At 41.6% G+C, this 19,475-nt stretch overlaps 1 protein-coding gene across 2 annotated transcripts; it reads right to left on the bottom strand.

Annotated features, from left to right (window-relative positions):
• Positions 1–4,107: 4,107 nt before the first annotated feature.
• On the bottom strand, positions 4,108–18,272 carry CLDN12 (claudin 12). Of its 2 annotated transcripts, XM_055589674.1 has the most exons (4): positions 18,119–18,253; positions 17,422–17,533; positions 16,531–16,618; positions 4,108–7,463 (listed from the first exon to the last, which is right to left on the bottom strand). In XM_055589674.1, exon 4 carries the CDS (start codon positions 7,424–7,426, stop codon positions 6,692–6,694), a length of 735 nt encoding a protein of 244 aa, XP_055445649.1. In that variant the 5' UTR covers positions 7,427–7,463; positions 16,531–16,618; positions 17,422–17,533; positions 18,119–18,253; the 3' UTR covers positions 4,108–6,691. The 2 variants fall into 2 exon arrangements, with proteins under 2 accessions (XP_055445649.1, XP_055445648.1); XM_055589673.1 differs by lacking the exon at positions 17,422–17,533 and having other exon boundaries at positions 18,119–18,272.
• Between the last annotated feature and the right edge of the window lie 1,203 nt (positions 18,273–19,475).

The following is a 19,475-nucleotide window of genomic DNA, read 5'->3' as shown; positions in this document are numbered from 1 at the left end:
TCTAGATCCAGATAAGATGGTTATCTTGAGATATTAGTCTGCCACCTTCTCTGTCAGTTGGTTTTCCGAATGAAGTTGTATTCATTGTTTCAACACCTCATCTCCAAGTTTATTGGCCTGTCATGCTGCGAGCAGAGAGAGCTTGGACTCTGTATATTCAGTATGGGAGCAGGACTGCATAAGGATGTGAATCCCAGGGGGCAAGGATCACTGCAGACCATCTTAAAGGCTAGCTATCACATTCATTATGCCACTCTTTCCATCATAAAGGAATCAGAAATTCCTTGTTTCCAACGTGGCTTTCCTACATGGTTGGAAAACTGGTAGGGGGTCTCAGTTCTTCCTAAATTAACTATAGGGCTGTGTACATCCTTACAACATGGAAGCTGGCTTCGCCCCAGAGGACATGATCCAAGAGAGAGTGAGGCCTCTCTCTCTTGTGACCAATTTGCATTGGTATGTGACCAATCCAAAGGTCCTCGAGAAGGGATAGTCACTATTATTTATTATTGAATTTGCATTCAATAACTAACCCTAACTTTTAAGATATTGTTAGTGTCAATAATTGCCAAAAGTCTGATCAATGATGGGCACAATGAAAAAAACAACCTCTCCAGATAATGTGTGTGGCTGTGCTATGCCAGGCAGTGTGCTTTTCCTGGCTCCATGTTCCATGATGTGCTCCTCTGTTTACTGCTGCGCAAGACCTACCACTCAGTCTCAGAGCAAGAATGCAGATTCTGTTCTGAGAGGTAACTAACTGCTGAATAAAGTTGAGGAGAGACAAGGTCATGTTTGGATTTTATTAGGTTCCTTCTGTTGTCAGTATACGGGATGGGTTGGTGGTGGGGAGGAAGAAAGAGCAATACTGGAAATAGGCCCATTAAAAGTCTGTTTCAGAGAGTCCCTTTATCACAGATAAAGTTTTACACTTGTTATAATTCCCAGCTCCTTCATTAACTAAGTTGAAGCTCAGCAAATTAATCTCACCTGAGCAATGGTATGTGCTGATTTAGTGTTTAATAACAGCTGAGGAGGGTGGGGAACGAGAAGAAGGAAAGAAGGAAGGAAAGGAAGGAGGGAGGGAGGGGAGGAAAGAAGACAAAAAGGGAAAAGATAAAACTCTGTAGTATCTGCTAATTTCTGTGGCATCAATACTTTCACCATGGCCAACTGCAAACTACAAACATGATCTCACTGGACAAGGAGCTGGGAAGAGATGTGTACACCTGGCTGATACCACCAGGCTCCAGCACCCACTGCTACCTTCAAGCTCTTTAAGCAGAAGCATCCAGGAGCAGGTCAGTAGGTCAGAACATGACCCAAAGTCCTCACTCACATGGCCAGCAAGGGGGAAGACAGACTTCTTAGGCACCTGCTCACCCCAGAAGGGATCAGTCAGGAGCCAGTTTCCTCACTCTCTTCAGAAACATCCTGGTACTCAACTCCCAACCTGGACTATCCAGACCATAGAATTAGCCTAAGAGTAAGGACAAGAAAAAGGACATGGGCATAGGGGCAAAAAGTATTTTTAAATTTAAGTGAATTATCTGTATTCGTTTACTGGTAGCTCAACTGGTAAAGAATCTGCCTGCAATGCAGGAGACCCCAGTTTGATTCCTGGGTCAGGAAGATCCCCTGCAGAAGGGATAGTCTACCCACTCCAGTATTCATGGTCTTCCCTGGTGGCTCAGATGGGAAAGAATCCACCTGCAATGAAGGAGACCTGGGTTCAATCCCTAGGTTGGGAAGATCCCCTGGAGGAGGGCATGGTAACCCACTCCAGTATTCTTGCCTGGGGAATCCCCATGGACAGATTGAGCCTGGCAGGCTACAGTCCACATGGTTGCAAAGAGTCAGACATGACTGAGCAACTAAGCACAGCACACACAGCCTTTCAAACTATTAAGAATGAATTGTGGAGCAACACCACTAGATATATAATGCAGTTAAAGTATTACTATGCCTTTTCTCTTAATGAGAAGCTGTTACCTTTTTCTATAAAGCATAACCCTGGAGACATGAATCTACATATATATTTTTTTCTATAGAGGATTTAAGTGAACAAGGACCACTCAAAACTATGATTACTACATTATTACTAATAGGACCCAGTCACACTGGGTTTTTCACAATGTGAAAATAAAAAATTTCCTCATCCACCATCTCATTGTCTTCATTAAAATTTGCTGAAGCATTTGTTTCACAGAACAGTGTGGAAGGCTGGCCCATTTCCAAACAAAGTGAAAAAACCCTAAATTCCCTGTTAATCGCAGACTTGTATAAGAATAAGAAAAAGGCCCAACAATGGCCTTTTTCTTGCAGAGTTCCAGTCCTACCGTGAGGTTTTAAAGGGCTCTGGCACGCTATGGCACTGACACAGAACCTTCCTGGCTGGAGGGTGGTGAGACACCCAGCAGGGACAGGGAGAATGACTGTCTCCTAGAAAAGTTCTCCAGTGTGGGGGAGGGGAGGGGAGGGGACAGCCCTTAGGCTAACCTGTCAGTCTGCTTCAGGATTGCAGTTATTGATAATCAGTGAAATGGGACAGCTAATTCAGATCCCTTGAGTCCTGTGGTTCTGTCACTTTGATTTATATCTCTTCTGCAAGGACCTTTTTATTTTTTCCAGAGAAACCTGACGCAAGCTCTTCAAATTCTTTCCTAAACATGAAATATTTTAGAGATAATTTTGACTGTAAGTTTTTCTGCTTTTTTATAAAAATGAAGAGGTGTGAGATCAGGAGAGGTAGAGAAGGAAGCAAAAAGCAAAAGCAGAACTGACAAGCTACATGTTTCCTCAAGATGAGTCTTAAGCGATGGTCTTAGTGGAACTATCACAAAAGCCATGATTTGACCTTCTCATTGCATCATATCAAGAGGGGAGCATGGTGTTGGTTTAACATTGGTGATAAATTTATTCACCTGGTTAAAGCTGCGACTACCAAGTTGATCCATTGTTACTATTTTCCCTTCAGAAACTAGTAATTTGTGGAGCAGTATTTTGAGATCATGTAAATATCCTATTTTTTGTCAAACTTTCACCAGTTTTAATTCCATTGATGTTTCCCCAACTCCATCTATTTTTCTATACTGATCATTTGGTAGTTTACTGAAGAAGCAACTTTTCTTTTTTCCTATTTCTATCGGTAGGGATGCATGGCTTTTTGCTTTATTCAATAGATTCCATGTTATTTTGATGCTTAGATTGTCCCAGATTGAACCAGTGGGAACCTCTTTAAGCCGGGTCCTGTGTAATTTAAGTCCCCATCCTTCTTCGAGCATTTCTTTTTGCAGAAGACAATGTGCTGGGCTCATCTTGCACTTTTCCTACCCCAGGACTGGAATCAGTCTTTTTCTCCAAAGAGCTCTGTGTAGGGGATATTTTTAAAAATTGGTCTTGGATAGTGATTGCAAGCCATTTATATTTTTCACTTCTGGTTGGTAAATCACTTGTGAATTTGGTTAGCATGAAGAGTTTCTCCAGCATTTTGGCCACCCTCAGGGAGCTTGTGCAACTTGGGGGCAGACTCCAGACTGTAGTGTGTTAGTATAATCAGCTATGGGGATGGCCATCCTGAAATGGCTTCACACTTCTAGTGCAAGAGCTCTGGCATCCAATGTCCCATCAGAGCCATGGGTTCAGTGAGGGGTGCTTGTGAATGCTATCACTGGGAGGCCAAAAACTAAAAGCTCATTCCAGGTCCTGGAAATTTTGAGGTGCTTACCTATTAGGACCACTTTTCCTGGCAACCTTGAGTTCTGAAGAATGAAGAAAGGTCCTCCCACTTAACCATTTGTGAACTCGCAATCGCCAAGAGCACAGGTGGCTGGAAAACTACACTGATGAGGCAAGTCTGGCCTATTTGACTTTATTTGCTGTTTTTCTGTGGAATGTTGAAATAGTCCAGTGAACTCCTAAGACCAGTCTTAGAAATGAAGGGTCTTGATGCTTCTGAAACAATAATGCCAAGTTTTCTGATTCCAACTGCTATTCTACAGGGGTTTAAAAGGGGTTGTGTCTTTTACAATTTGCACATATTTGAGAAACATTTCTCAAAATATTTTACCTTAAAGCACTGATGAAAATGAGGACAGAAACAGAAAATTGTAAAAATACATCTTTTAATAAACATCAAGAAGTACAGTGCAGTTTTATCGAAGTTTTACACTGCAGTTTACAGCAAACATATTATCTATTATAGTGTATACTTATTTACAAGTAAAGTAAACTCAGGCGTTTTTTCCCCCCGTGGTTGGATAAACCAAAACTGGTGCATCAGACTACATTTAAGGTCTTCCAAACTGTTTCCCAAGCTTCTGTAAAAGGCCTTTAACATGAAGAGACTTGCAACAACAAAAGAAAGATATCCCCCATCACAATGATAGCCTGATGAATGCTCAAAAGTTATTTTAAAAATTATAAATATATGGATTCCTTTGATGGCTTTGAAGAATAAGAATAGTTTCTGACAGCAAATCTGAAATATTAATGACAATAAGGGAAACACCTGTTTCTATTGCCATGTGAATCCATAATAAACACTAATTTGAGGCCACAGGTTATGAAAATAATCCAAAAAATGCTTGTAGTAAAAGTTCAACAGTTTATATATATTTATATATATGGTCCCATGGACTAAAAACTGTCTAGAATATTAATGGCTTGGTCTGCTTTTAACATTACTTATACAAAGAATGGTGGAATTCTTGACACTTCTGGACAAAGTCAGTGAAAATGGGAACAGAAATTAATTAGTAAAAGGAAAATTAATATTAATCTTAAAATTTTACCTGCTGTTGTCTTGGAATGATCAAAACTCAGCTACATCCAAGAAGAGTAAAAAGAACTGAAGGAAATCAGAAGCTATTGCTTAAAAACCAGAGTTTTGCATGCTTTCAACTGAAGGCATTTAAAAATTATACAACTGGATGTACTTGCTATTTACATAAACCAGTGTTTGGAATTAGAAACGAAAGTACTGCTTTATACACAGAAGTACCAGAAGCATACTCAGATTTGCAAAAGAGGCACAATAACGTGTCAATCATGCAACTAGTTGTATGTGAGATTTGTAACGGGTAATAGAACAAATTCCCCATGAACACAGCACTGATGTGGAGCAAATGACATCAAATAAGCAAGCAGCTCAAATTCCTAAGGGTAAAGACCCAATATCCCTGAATCTATAAGCATTCATCTCGGTGTTAACATGGTTTCCTCTAAGCATTATCTCATTAGAAGAGAGATTTAGATACTTCTCCCTCTTTGATATGCCATCATATTTTTAGAGGTGAAAAGGGAACAATTGGTGGGTTTTGTTTTGGTTGTTTTTTTACCACTGTGGCCCATCCAGTTCTCATGAATCTGATACCCTGTTATCACAGCATCAAGACTAAAGGTAGGTGCTCTAAAGGGTCCAACAAACTGAATTTCTGGATCCATATATTGCTGGTATTTACAATAAGCCTGACTGTCAGAAAGCCATGTCTTTGGGTGAAATGTACTCCAGGAACAATGATTGAGTGAAGACCAGCTGCCACTGAAGTCAGTTAACCATATGATCTTCTATCTTGAAGTAAAATTTCTTAGTAGATGGGATGAGATCTCATACTTTCCATGTATTCTCTACAGCACCTAGTAACGTGCTGGGCAAAGATATATGCTCATGGAAATAATCGGTGATGGGGTGGGAACTGAATCAAGAGGGAACCTGGTCATGGGGAGGCCATGCCTCACTCCACCCATCACCCAAAAGGCAGTCACCCCGATGAATCTCTGCAGCTGTCACCGAAGAACAGATGCTTGTCCCCTGCCACTATCTGAAGGAGAACTAACCACTCGGGCCTCTTTCTTTCTCTTGGTCACTAAGAGATTACATGTGGGCCTGAGTGCCACCTGGTTGATGATATCTGGGAAAAAGAAAAGGTGTTTTTTTTTGCCTCAAAGGAAGCACCAACCCATCACATGGCACAGTTTAACTCTAATAATACAACTTATAGAACCATTAACTTTTATAATTAGGTTAAATGTTATCCATACTAATAGATATTTTAAAGGTTAGGCTTATTCTGACATCACTTAAGATACATTTTATTTTTAAACATAGGCATGAGGTAGAAGATAAGAACTCACAAAAGAAAGTCATCTTCAAAATACCAAACTCTATTCAATACAATTAGCCCCGAGAAAGAAGTAAGAAAAGTTACAGCCTAAGCTGGTAGACTGGCTACTGATAAACTATTACCCTTACCTGAAAAAAAAAATCTTAATTTGAAATTGTCCATTTTTTCCCACCAATTTAAGGTATTATAGAAAAAGGGCGATACACATTCTGACATTCTGAAATATTTCTAAGGATCGCATATAACAGCTCCTCTTAATAATCATTTTTTACTATGTGGCTCTAAATCACCTCAATTGAGACACAGGTCCTTTCTACCTAAATAACTGATCAGATATCAATATGGAGGTTAAAAATGCTTTGAGCACAAGAAGCAAGATAAAAGGAATGATTCACATTTAAAATATTGTACTTTTCATAAAAACTAGCAGCACTTCATCCTACCAAGACATACAGATTTGGCTTCACTGACTGATCAGGAACCGAGGAAAATGGATATACGTCCAAAACAGCTTCTTCACGAGGGAAATGTGAGGCTAGAAGGTTTCTTGAACAACGACTTCCCCATTAGGTGGTGTGGGAAACTACTGGAATGTCGATTTCAATGGCAGAGAGGCGGGAACGGGCTGAATAGGGCTGTGAGTACGTGTGCATACCGGGAGGGTGGGAGTACAGGGGCTGCCAGAAAGGAGAGGGCAAGGACTTGCATGCACAGTACCAAATAAATAGTAGCAGGGCCGTCATAAACAAGCCCCCAGCACTAGCCACAGTGACGTACACAGCATAGTCAAACGCAAAGACTGGCTCGAACTTCCTGTTCAGGTGGATGTTGTAAAAGATGACCCAGATGGACGGGGAGAGGCTCACAGTACCCGCCAGGAAAAACAGCAGCCCGGCCACCAGATGGCAGCCCGCACTATTGACCAGGCACTTAGCCAGCTTGATGTTGGGCACGGAGGATCTGAAGGCCGTGTTACACATTCCGATCAGGCAGAGCAGCAGGGCGCCCATCGCGATCAGGATGCTGAGCGGCAGGGCAAACTGGAGGACCCGCAGGTCCAGCTGGTCCACGGAGGAGTACCAGGCAGCGTCGTACATCAGGCAGTCATTGCCCCCGTCATAGCGGGCGCACTTCACCCACAGGCCTGTGTAGACGGTCAGGTTCTTCTCGTTTCTGTTGAACGTGATCAGTCGTAACTTCCTCCAGTTGGGAAGCAGTGTGCCCGCAAAGAGGCCTGCTACCGAGGCGATTCCACACAGGAAGGACAGCACAGTGGCCGCGTGGACATCCCGACAGCCCATGGCAGGCAGGCAGGCGTGTACAGTACTGCCAGTCAGACTAGGGGGACACAGAAGAGGAGAGATCATGAGGGGACCCCGGGAGAGCAGAGCAGGAAGGGTGGGGCTGTCTGCGAACACAACCAGGGATGTGGAATCAGACAGGGGAATTCTGTCCCTTGTCTCCATATGCAATAGGAACGGATATGAGCACACGTGCCATGACCGCAGAGCACAGGCGTACATGCACACCCCTGCTCACTAATAGCTGCTCATACAGCAACCAGAGTCTTCACACACGAGCATTTTTCTATCCGGTGAATCAGAGGAACAACCAACATAATTCCAAATTCACTTAACGTCACATCCAAAATTCTCTCAGTTTTCAAAAATCACTCATTCGACACCCACGTTATCAAGCACTTAGGTGTGTCAGATACTCAAATATGCAGGGCACAGCACCATCCACAAACACAACACCATCAACTCCAAACACAAATTCGGCCTCTGATGCTCACACAGATGTAAAAGGAGACTAGCAAAACAGGCAAAGGTGTGAGAAGAGAGGGCAGCGGAGTAGCTAAAGGCAGACGCTGAGCTAGACGGCTTGAAATCAAATCCCTGCTTCCTCAGTTACTAGCCAAGTGACCCAAGTGGCTTTGGATCAGCAACACTACTTCTGTGCGCCTCACCTTCCTCATCTGCAAGATGGGGAAAGTAACAGTGCCTAACTCACAGCTTTTCTAGGTATTCAATGAATTAATATGACATCAAGTGCTTATAATTATACCTGGCGCCTTGGAAGTGCGATGTGAGTGTCAACTATTCTAAGCACTCAGTGATCAGCTCAGTGCTTGGCATCATGGAGCAGTTCAAAGAACATTTGTGGAGTAAATGTTAAATAAGAAAAAGCAGACAGCTCATTCCTATGTACTAGGCATACCAGAAAACACAAAATGTAAATAGACTCCTCTCCAATGAGTTAGTCAAAGCAAAAAGACAGGAAAAAGGTCCCTGACATTATTCTGCATCATCACTTCCTCGCTGATTGACTATGGCTGGCATGCTTTTCAGATTAAACTATTGGTTATTGGTTATAAAACTGACATACTACTATTGGTTAGTCTACTATTACAGCTCATATATTTCTGAAATGACAACCTATCTCTATTAATGCTAGCAAGACTCTTCATCTCAAATTAAAAGGCTAGACTCTTTATCTGTATATGACATATTATAAAAAAAAAAAAACACAGTATGTTATTCAGCTTTATTTCTTCACGAGTTTGAAACTCACTCTCCAAACACCACTCAAATGTATTTTTTTTCTACTTTCTATCATGTCTCCTGCAAGGCAACAGAACAGACTGCTTTAATTTACTATATATTTAGTCCAATCACAAAAACTGGGAATAATTTTTAGTCAAGGCTATGGTTTTTCCAGTAGTCATGTATGGATGTGAGAGTTGGACTGTGAAGAAAGCTGAGTGCTGAAGAATTGATGCTTTTGAATTGTGGTGTTGGAGAAGACTCTTGAGTTCCTTGGTCTGCAAGGAGATCCAACCAGTCCATCCTAAAGGAGATCAGTCCTGGGTGTTCATTGGAAGGACTGATGCTGAGGCTGAAACTCCAATACTTTGGCTACCTCATGCGAAGAGTTGACTCATTGGAAAAGACCCTGATGCTGGGAGGGAGTGGGGGCAGGAGGAGAAGGGGACGACAGAGGATGAGATGGCTGGATGGCATCACTGACTCAATGGACGTGAGTCTGAGTGAACTCTGGGAGTTGATGATGGACAGGGAGGCCTGGCGTGCTGCAATTCATGGGGTCGAAAAGAGTCAGACACGACTGAGCGACTGAACTGAACTGAACATACTTTTACACACACACATATGTAAGTGTACAATATAAAAATTGGTTTAAGTGATTTTTATATTGTAAAATATAAAAGTGACCATTTTTTAAAACCCTCAAGAATAACTAGTTGTAAGTTTTTCTGTTCTTAGTTTACTATTTGTTTATCATGTTGTCTTCTGTCAATATTACCAAAAGTAGTAATTGTTTTAAAAAAAATGTTATGGATGAAAATACTTGGAGGAATTATGGTCGTAATTTATTTTTTTTTCCTGAGAATTTTAAATGCCTGATTTTAGCAACCAACCAACCCCCTGAGTCCAACAATGGAAACTGGTGCAGGTGTGAGGACGTTTACACTGGAAAACGCCACTAGTTTTGTCAGTCTCCAGAACCCAGCTTCCTGTTGGTTTCTGCTCATGTATCTTCTCCCCAGTATACTGAGAGCAACTTGCACACAAGTCATTTTAGGAATATTTGAATAAATAAATACTAGGCTCTGACCCAAGACCACAGGAGCTTAAAAAGGTAGGCTCTTAATGATATAGAACTGGACAAGGAAGTAGCCATTACCAAGCTTCATTCATTCAGCAGGGATTTACTACTCAGCACACGCAAAACACGCTGTTAGGTCCTTGAGGCACACCAAGGCCATAAAGATCTGGACTTTGCCCCAATATGTTAACCACCAGACTGAGGGAAAGAATATGCTGTTTTATCAAAACTCAAAGTGCTGATAATGAAAAAGGCATCTGATAACTACATATTAAGTGATCATTGTTAGGTATCAACCAAATAAGATATACAAGTTCATAAAAATGAATAATTCAGGGTTAGAGAAAAACTGAGCAATGAAAAGAAAGAAGACTTAATCAACATTGTGAAGATGTAAAAAAAGTTTCCCTCAATTCCTTTCAAAGCTTCAGAACGCCTTCAGATCACCACTGCTAAGTCCTAACCCAATCACAATTCCTTCCTGTTTTCAGAGGTAGGGGACAAATACTTGGATTATCAGTATAATTGAGTTTTTTCCATTCAAGCTCCCCTGTACCCCTGATTCCTACAAACGAAATGAGAAACAAGATCAGAACGAATTTTATTACTAAGAAATAAATTTTTGTAGTTCTTAGCCTATAGATTATCAAATGACACTAATAAACACAGCTGGATCAATACTTAAAATCTATTTCAGTTTTAAGTGTGTTCAAATTTATCACGAATCATATCAATCCAGATGTTGGATCAGTCCCCTGAATTGGCTTCTGCTCAATTATACTTGGCTCAGATCTCAGAAACTAACTAAAAGTCATATTTTTAGAGAGCCAACAAGTATACCTGGAGCAGCGGCTGCGCGGCAAGCAGCCGAGAGGAGCTACCCCACATCCAAGGTCAGGAGTGGCGGCTGCATTTTGCTGGCGCAGCTGTGAAGACATACCCCATGTCCAAAGTAAGAGAAAGCCCAGTAAGATGGTAGGCGCTGAGAGAGGGCATCAGAGGGCAGACAGACTGAAACCACAATCAGAGAAAACTAACCTACCTGATCACATGGACCACACCATGGATCACAGCCTGGTCTAACTCAATGAAACTAAGCCATGCGTGTAGGGCCACCCAAGACAGAGAGGTCATGGAGGAGAGGTCTGACAAAATGTGGTCCACTGGAGGGAATGGCAAACTACTTTAGTATTCTTGCCTTGAGAACCCCATGAACAGTATGAAAAGGCAAAAAGATAGGACACTGAAAGATGAATTCCCCAGGTTGGTAGGTGCCCAATATGCTACTGGAGATCAGTGGAGAAATAACTCCAGAAAGAAGGAAGAGACGGAGCCAAGGCAAAAACAACACCCAATTGTGAATGGGACTGGTGATGGAAGCAAGGTCTGATGCTGTAAAGAGCAATATTGCATAGGAAGCTGGAATGTTAGGTCCCTGAATCAAGGCAAATTGGAAGTGGTCAAACAGGAGATGCAAGAGTGAAGATCAATATTTTAGGAATCAGCGAACTAAAACGGACTGGAATGGGTGAATTTAACTCAGATGACCATTATATCTACTACTGTGGGCAAGAATGCCTTAGAAGAAATGGAGTAGCCATCATAGTCAACAAAAGAGTCCAAAATGCAGTATTTGGATGCAATCTCAAAAACAACAGAATGATGTTCGTTTCCAAGGCAAACCATTCAATATCATGGTAATCCAAGCCTATGCCCCTACCAGTAATGCTGAAGAAGCTGAAGTTAAATGGTTCTATGAAGACCTACAAGACCTTTTAGAACTAACACCCGAAAAAGATGTCCTTTTCATTATAGGGGACTGGAATGCAAAAGTAGGAAGTCAAGAAACACCTGGAAAAAGAGGCAAATTTGACCTTGGAGTACAGAATGAAGCAGGGCAAAGGCTAATAGAGTTTTGCCAAGAGAATGCACTGGTCATAGCAAACACCCTCTTCCAACAACACAAGAGAAGACTCTATGCATGGACATCACCAGATGGCCAACACCAAAATCAGACTGATTATATTCTTTGCAGCCAAAGATGGAGAAGCTATATACAGTCAGCAAAAACAAGACCAGGAGCTGACTGTGGCTCAGATCATGAACTCCTTATTGCCAAATTCAGACTTAAATTGAAGAAAGTAGGGAAAACCACTAGATCATTCAGGTATGACCTAAATCAAATCCTTTACGATTATAGAGTGGAAGTGAGAAATAGACTTAAGGGACTAGATCTGCCTGACGAACTATGGACATAGGTTCATGATATTGTACAGGAGACAGGGATCAAGACCATCCCCAAGAAAAAGAAATGTAAAATAGCAAAATGGTTGTCTGAGGAGGCCTTACAAATAGCTGTGAAAAGAGAATCGAAAAGCAAAGGAGAAAAGGAAAGATATACCCATTAGAATGCAGAGTTCCAAAGAATAACAAGGACAGATAAGAAAGCCTTCTTCAGGGATCAATGCAAAGAAATAGAGAAAACAATGGAATGGGAAGACTAGAGATTTCTTCAAGAAGATTAGAGATATCAAGGGAACATTTCATGCAAAGATGGGCTCATTGAAGGACAGAAATGGTATGGACCTAACAGAAGCAGAAGATATTAAGAAGAGGTGGCAAGAATACACAGAAGAACTGTACAAAAAAGATCTTCACGACCAAGATAATCACGATGGTGTGATCACTCACCTAGAGTCAGACATCCTGGAATGTGAAGTCAAGTGGGCCTTAGAAAGCATCACTACGAACAAAGCTAGTGGAGGTGATGGAATTCCAGTTGAGCTATTTCCAATCCTAAAAGATGATGCTGTGAAAGTGCTGTACTCAATATGCCAGCAAATTTGGAAAACTCAGCAGTGACCACAGGACTGGAAAAGGCCAGTTTTCATTCCAATCCCAAAGAAAGGCAATGCCAAAGATAGTTCAAACTACACAATTGCGCTCATCTCACAGGCTAGCAAAGTAATCCTCAAAATTCTCCAAGCCAGGCTTCTGTGAACTTTAAGATGTTCAAGTTGGTTTTAGAAAAGGCAGAGGAAACAGAGATCAAATTGCCAACATCCGCTGGATCACCAAAAAAGCAAGACAGTTCCAGAAAAACATCTATTTCTGCTTTATTGACTATGCCAAAGCCTTTGACTGTGTGGATCACAATAAACTGGAAAATTCTGAAAGAGATGGGAATACCCGACCACCTGACCTGCCCCTTGAGAAATCTGTATGCAAGTCAAGAAGCAACAGTTAGAACTGGACATGGAACAACAGACTGGTTCCAAATAGGAAAAGGAGTATGTCAAGGCTGTATATTGTCACCCTGCTTATTTAAGTTACATGCAGAGTACATCATGAGAAACACTGGGCTGGAGGAAGCACAAGCTGGAATCAAGATTGCCGGGAGAAATATCAATAACCTCAGATATGCAGATGACACCACCCTTACGGCAGCAAGTGAAGAGGAACTAACGAGCCTCTTGATGAAAGTGAAAGAGGAAAGTGAAAAAGTTGGCTTAAAACTCAACATTCAGAAAACTATGATCATGGCATCCAGTCCCATCACTTCATGAGAAATAGATGAGAAACAGTGGCTGACTTTACATTGGGGGGCTCCAAAATCACTGCAGATGGTGACTGCAACTGTGAAATTAAAAGACACTTACTCCTTGGAAGGAAAGTTATGACCAACCTAGACAGCACATTAAAAAGCAGAGATATTTCTTTGCCAACAAAGGTCCATCTAGTCAAGGCTATGGTTTTTCCAGTGGTCATGTATGGATGTGAGAGTTGGACTATAAAGAAAACTGAGCACCAAAGAATTGATGCTTTTGAACTGTGGTGTTGGAGAAGACTCTTGAGAGTCCCTTGGACTGCAAGGACATCCAACCAGTCCATCCTAAAGGAGATCAGTACTGAATGTTCATTGGAAGTACTGATGTTGCAGCTGAAACTCCAATATTTTGGCCACCTGATGTGAAGGTCTGACTCATTTTAAAAGACCCTGATGCTGGGAAAGATTGAAGGCAGGAGGAGAAGGGGACGACAGAGGAAGAGATTGTTGGATGGCATCACTGACTCAATGGACATGAGTTTGGGTAAACTATGGGAGTTGATAATGGACAGGGAGGTCTGGTGTTTTGCAGTCCATGGGGTCGCAAAGAGTCGGACACGACTGAGAAACTGAACTGAACTGAACAAGTATATGGCATTTTTCAGAAGGGAAATATTATGAACCTTAATTTAACTGAATTTCAATCTCGGTGCTGGAATTAATGTCCTCACTGTTTGTAACTTTCTTTGGCTGCTTTACATTTTATACCCTGCTCATAACTCTACATGTGTATGATTTGATACAAAGCACAGAGTTGGACACGACTGAAGTGACTTAGCAGCAGCAGCAGCACCAGTATATCCCATAGAGGGATAAAGTAACATCTTATAGGGACAGTGAGAGAAGGAATATGTTCAATGATTTAAAACTGAAAGATATGCTGACTCTTGGAGCTCTACCAATTAATTTGAAACCATGCATTATTTTTGCAATTGCAAATCTGATCATTTCACTATATTTCACCATTCAATAGCTTTCTATTGGGAGAAGGCGGTGGCACCCCACTCCAGTACTCTTGCCTAGAAAATCCCATGGACGGAGGAGCCTGGTGGGCTGCAGTCCATGGGGTCGCGAAGAGTCGGACACAAGTGAGCGACTTCACTTTCACTTTTCACTTTCATGCATTGGAGAAGGAAATGGCAGCCCACTCCAGTGTTCTTGCCCGGAGAATCCCAGGGACAGGGAGCCTGGTGGGCTGCCGTCTATGGGGTCACACAGAGTCGGACACGACTGAAGTGACTTAGCAGCAGTAGCAGCTTTCTATTGAATAGTTTCCTCAGAATAAAGTTTCCAAAGTTTCATATCTTTCCCATAATTTCCAAAGTTTTACTTCCCACCATCTGATTCCTGCCAGTATATCAGTCTCCTTACTGAGTCAGTTTCCTACCTTACATATTAGTCTATGTAGCCATAATGCTTTTCTTTTAACTTTTCAAATTTTGTTTTTCAATGTGGGCTTTTTCTCATGCTGTGTTTCCTCCTAAAACTTTCTTAATCACATCCTATTCTTTGCTTAGCTGACATGTACTTACCTTTCTAGTTTCCAGGGAGGCTGGACCTAAACCTCCCCTCTCCTCTCCAACCCTTCCCCTTCCCCCATCCCTAGTTACACGCCCTGGTTGCACCTTTGTAATTTTTCTTTGATAGCAGTAAATTTGCTTATATTCTCTGTTCAGTGTTTATCCGTCTCACCAGACTGTAAATTCCAGGAGGACAGAGAGCCTTCTGTTTTATTCACTGTGTCCAACACTGGCACGTAGAAGGCACTCAATTATTTGTTTAATGAATGAACAAAAAAACAAATGGAAGGTTCATATGAGTACAGTGAGGACACAGAGAGTTATCAATTTGCTCCAGGATCAGTTCCACTCATTACATTCATTCATACTCTGTGTTCTGAAGCCTCCAAACTGCTTCTAGAATGTGCCCCTGCTTTCCACTCTTTACTGGCCAAAGTCTCTCATTTTTAAAAATGAAGTTCATTTTCTTCCCCCAGAAATCTCCTAAGAAAGATGAGGCCATTCCCAGGTTATTTATATGCAGCCTCTGCTTCTAGGAACATATATAAGTTTAGCGACACTGGTTAATTCCCACCGTGGCTAGACAATCAATTATGACAGTTGATTCTCGTGTTTTCAACTTAATAGGTATGTTACATACAGGATGTGCCTTTAAGACTACTGGTTCATATACTGAATTAATGTTTGCTTATCAAAGTTAAACAATTTTTTATACTTGTATTTCTATTCCTTTTTAAAATATTTCTCCCAATGAGGAAAAAAAATAAACATCTTTTTGCCATTTGAAAGCCCCTTATTAGCGACTGCAGCAGATGTGCAAGGCTAAGAATACACTTTAACAATCTGAGGAGCACCCACGAACACTAGCTGGGCGACAGGTCTTGAGCTGAGTTGTATATACAGATGTGTGGGCTTGCTGTTTCCATCTGGGAGGCAGCGTGGTATTGTAGCCCAGGTGACCCAAGACTCAAACACCAGTCACAAACCACCATTTGCAAACCGAGCAAGTCCTATGCCCTCTGCATCTCAAATTTCTCAAATGTCCCCCAAGATAGTTGTGAGATCATAAACAGTAAAACCCTTCGTAAAACAGAATAGGGTGGGAAATTTAAGTCTGTGACGATTATTGGTAGGTTTATTTGAGAGCATTCTCTTTGAGAATAGCTACTGACCAAATCAGATAAGGCCTCTGTTCGAAACACCCACTTCACATCTGACTGTTCCACAATGACTTGCAGAGGAGATGGTACACAATTAAAGGTTATCAAAGATATTTCAAATAAAAATATTTTTCAAAGAATATCTTTCCTGTAGGTCTGAATGAGTTCAAAGAAGTTTGGAGCAGGAATAATGTCGAAGAGGTTTAAGAATTCTCAGATCCATTACTGTATTTTTTTCAGAGACAATTCTAAGGAATAGCTACATGAGAACACATCTGTAATAGCAGCTACATTAATCCTCGGTAGTAACACTAGCAGTCCCTTCTACCTTAGAAGGTACTGTCTCCCTTAGAAGGGTTTTCTTAGAAGATATTGATCATCAACATAGCACCTGGAATGGAGATCTATCCTATAACTTTATTTTGTTAAGAGAAAAAAGTGTCATATATATGGAAGTAAAAGGAAGAAATAAAATCAGGGCATGTACTTACTCTTTGAGGTACTTGATAGTTCCAAAGCAACTTTAATCAACTTAGAAGAAATATATGCACATCTGAACACAGTCAAGATGGCCTGGACCTAAAGAACAGGAAAAGCACTCCAAATTAATACAGTACTTCTTTAAAAACTCAATTTGAATTCATATGGAACTAGGAAAAATAATTACCAACCATCTAAAACCAAAGAAGTCTTAAGCCAAAAAAAGGTGGGCAGTAAGTTAAAAAAAAAAAAAAGTAGTTTATTCTTAAATTCACACAATATCTATTTGTGAGCTACAGAAGAAAAAATTAACTCTCATTTTGTGACTTAAGAAGATAGGAAAAACAAGGACGAAAATCACTTCACTGTTTTGGAAATCTTTTCATAACTACAGTGAAAGAACAAGGAGGGCTGATGAAGCACTATGTAATTAGTTGTCTTGGCATAAAACACATTCCTGAGGTTTCTTTTATTCCTTTTAAAAGGATACTGACAAAAAAACTAGTCAAAGTTGCTTGGTTTTACCATGCCCCCTAAAATTTGCAACTAGAATTTCTCTTCAGTTTATAGTTCCACCAACAGCTCAACCCACCATTTAAATGTTTTCATATGTCTTTCTTAAACATCAACAACTTCTTCTTCAAACACTAATTACCTCAAGTAGAAGGATGAGAAGGAAAACTTGTAATGCCTAAGAACTTCCTGGTTCAAGGCGTGTATATACAGATATATACACGTATATATATGTATATATATATACATATATACTGCTAGCCCTACAATGATCATAAAATAGAATGATGTTCCCAACAGTCTGCAGGAAAGGGATTTCAACCAGATTTTTTTTTTTTTTTCTTTTCTAAATACATGTCTGGTTGGTTTCAATCACAGTTGCTTATTACTTCAAAGTTAAGTTTTCGTAATATAAACACACAATAGGATCTCTGAGCAATCCTTTTAAAGTCAGGTCACCAAGTCTGGCCTTCTAACGTCACGACGGGCCCCTTGCAAAGCCTGTAACACAGAACTGGGGCTTCAGAGAAAAGCAAAGTGGGCTTCCAGAGAAGCCCGCCTCCCCACTACCCTCTCTGCGCTCCCTTTGAGCTGTGTCCTCAGGAGCATCAGAGTTGGTAGAAAGACAGAGGAGGTTGGAAAAAAAGAGAGAGAGAGAGCGAGCAAGCGAGCGAGAGAGAGCGCGCTTTCCTGGTTAGAGCCAGTGGAAAGAGACAGCAACAGTGACTGAACGCTGTCGGAACAAGCTCATCCCTGCACCACTAAGTGGGTTTGAACAGAGAGCAGGTCACCATTACACAACCAGCATGAGCTAGTGATTCAAAAATAGCAACCTGTACCTCCACAGCACACACCTGGCCAGCCAAGTCCCTAGTCCTGGCCAGACACGTCGACATTTTCATACTACTGGGTCCAAAGTAATTTTGAGAGCTTCATCAAACACCTCCTCATTCAGCATTCATGTCCACAAAGGTGGTCAGCACGTTCCAATGCTGAGTGACTCTCCTCGTTTAAGCAACCTTACACAAAATCCTCAACTACTTATGCAAAAGACCCAGAAACCAGAACATTGTTGCCCACACCTACCTGTTTCTCACATCCAGGGCATTTTCACTCGCCCACACTGAGGAGCCTCTCAGAGCGTCTTCCTCTCGGCGTCCCAGGAAGTGCGTTCCCAGAGAGCCGCTCCAAAGGCTTCTGGGACTCGTAGTCAGGTTCCCTAAACAGGAATGCCCTGGATGACTGGCAGACTACAATTCCCAAAATCCACTGAGCTGGCAGTCCCAGGCAATATCCTGCAACCACCTCCCGCCTTTCTGCTCTGCTTCCCACCTCCCGCATTCCTTTAACACCTTAACTTCCGTTTAGATTTGGGTTCGGAGAAGGTGATGGCACCCCACTCCAGTACTCTTGCCTGGAAAATCCCATGGATGGAGGAGCCCGGTAGAAGTCCATGGGGTCGCTCAGAGTCGGACAGGACTGAGCGACTTCCCTTTCACTTTTCACCGTCATGCATTGGAGAAGGAAATGGCAACCCACTCCAGTGTTCTTGCCTGGGGAATCCCAGGGACAGGGGAGCCTGGTGGGCGCTGTCTCTGGGGTCGCACAGAGTCGGACACGACTGACGCGACTTAGTAGTAGTAGTAGTAGATTTGGGTTATACGTCTACAAAACAGTTAGAGGAAACAGATCTAAAAATAATTTTGAGTTGGGTACCCAAACAAATATTTCCCACTAAGTAATTTATTTACCACTTTTTATTTACCCCGCCCCACTGGGGGGTGGGGGGAGGTAGTCAGAGTGTTATTTATTTGCTTTTAAACGTTTTATTTTGGCAATATGTAAACTGTGAACTTCCTGGTGTCCAAGCTGGTTTTAGAAAAGGCAGAGGAACCAGAGATCAAATTGCCAACATCCGCTGGATCATGGAAAAAGCAAGAGAGTTCCAGAAAAACATCTATTTCTGCTTTATGGACTATGCCAAAGCCTTTGACTGTGTGGATCACAGTAAACTGTGGAAAATTCTGAAAGAGATGGGAAGACCAGACCACCTGATCTGCCTCTTGAGAAATTTGTACACAGGTCAGGAAGCAACAGTTAGAACTGGACATGGAACAACAGACTGGTTCCAAATAGGAAAAGAAGTATGTCAAGGCTGTATATTGTCACCCTGTTTATTTAACTTATAGGCAGAGTACATCATGAGAAATGCTGGACTGGAAGAAACACAAGCTGGAATCAAGATTGCCGGGAGAAATATCAATAACCTCAGATATGCAGATGACACCACCCTTATGGCAGAAAGGGAAGAGGAACTAAAAAGCCTCTTGATGAAAGTGAAAGAGGAGAGTGAAAAAGTTGGCTTAAAGCTCAACATTCAGAACACGAAGATCATGGCATCTGGTCCCGTCACTTCATGGGAAATAGATGGGGAAACAGTGGA

This window comes from Bubalus kerabau, chromosome 8, assembly GCF_029407905.1.
Source record: "Bubalus kerabau isolate K-KA32 ecotype Philippines breed swamp buffalo chromosome 8, PCC_UOA_SB_1v2, whole genome shotgun sequence".
NCBI lineage: Eukaryota > Metazoa > Chordata > Mammalia > Artiodactyla > Bovidae > Bubalus > Bubalus kerabau.
The sequence above is the reverse complement of the archived record's forward strand: the minus strand, read 5'-3'. Positions and strand labels throughout refer to the sequence as shown.

Bases quoted from the DNA above. Each gene is read 5' to 3' on its own strand.
- CLDN12 (XM_055589673.1), bottom strand. From the start codon at position 7,426: ATGGGCTGTCGGGATGTCCACGCGGCCACTGTGCTGTCCTTCCTGTGT.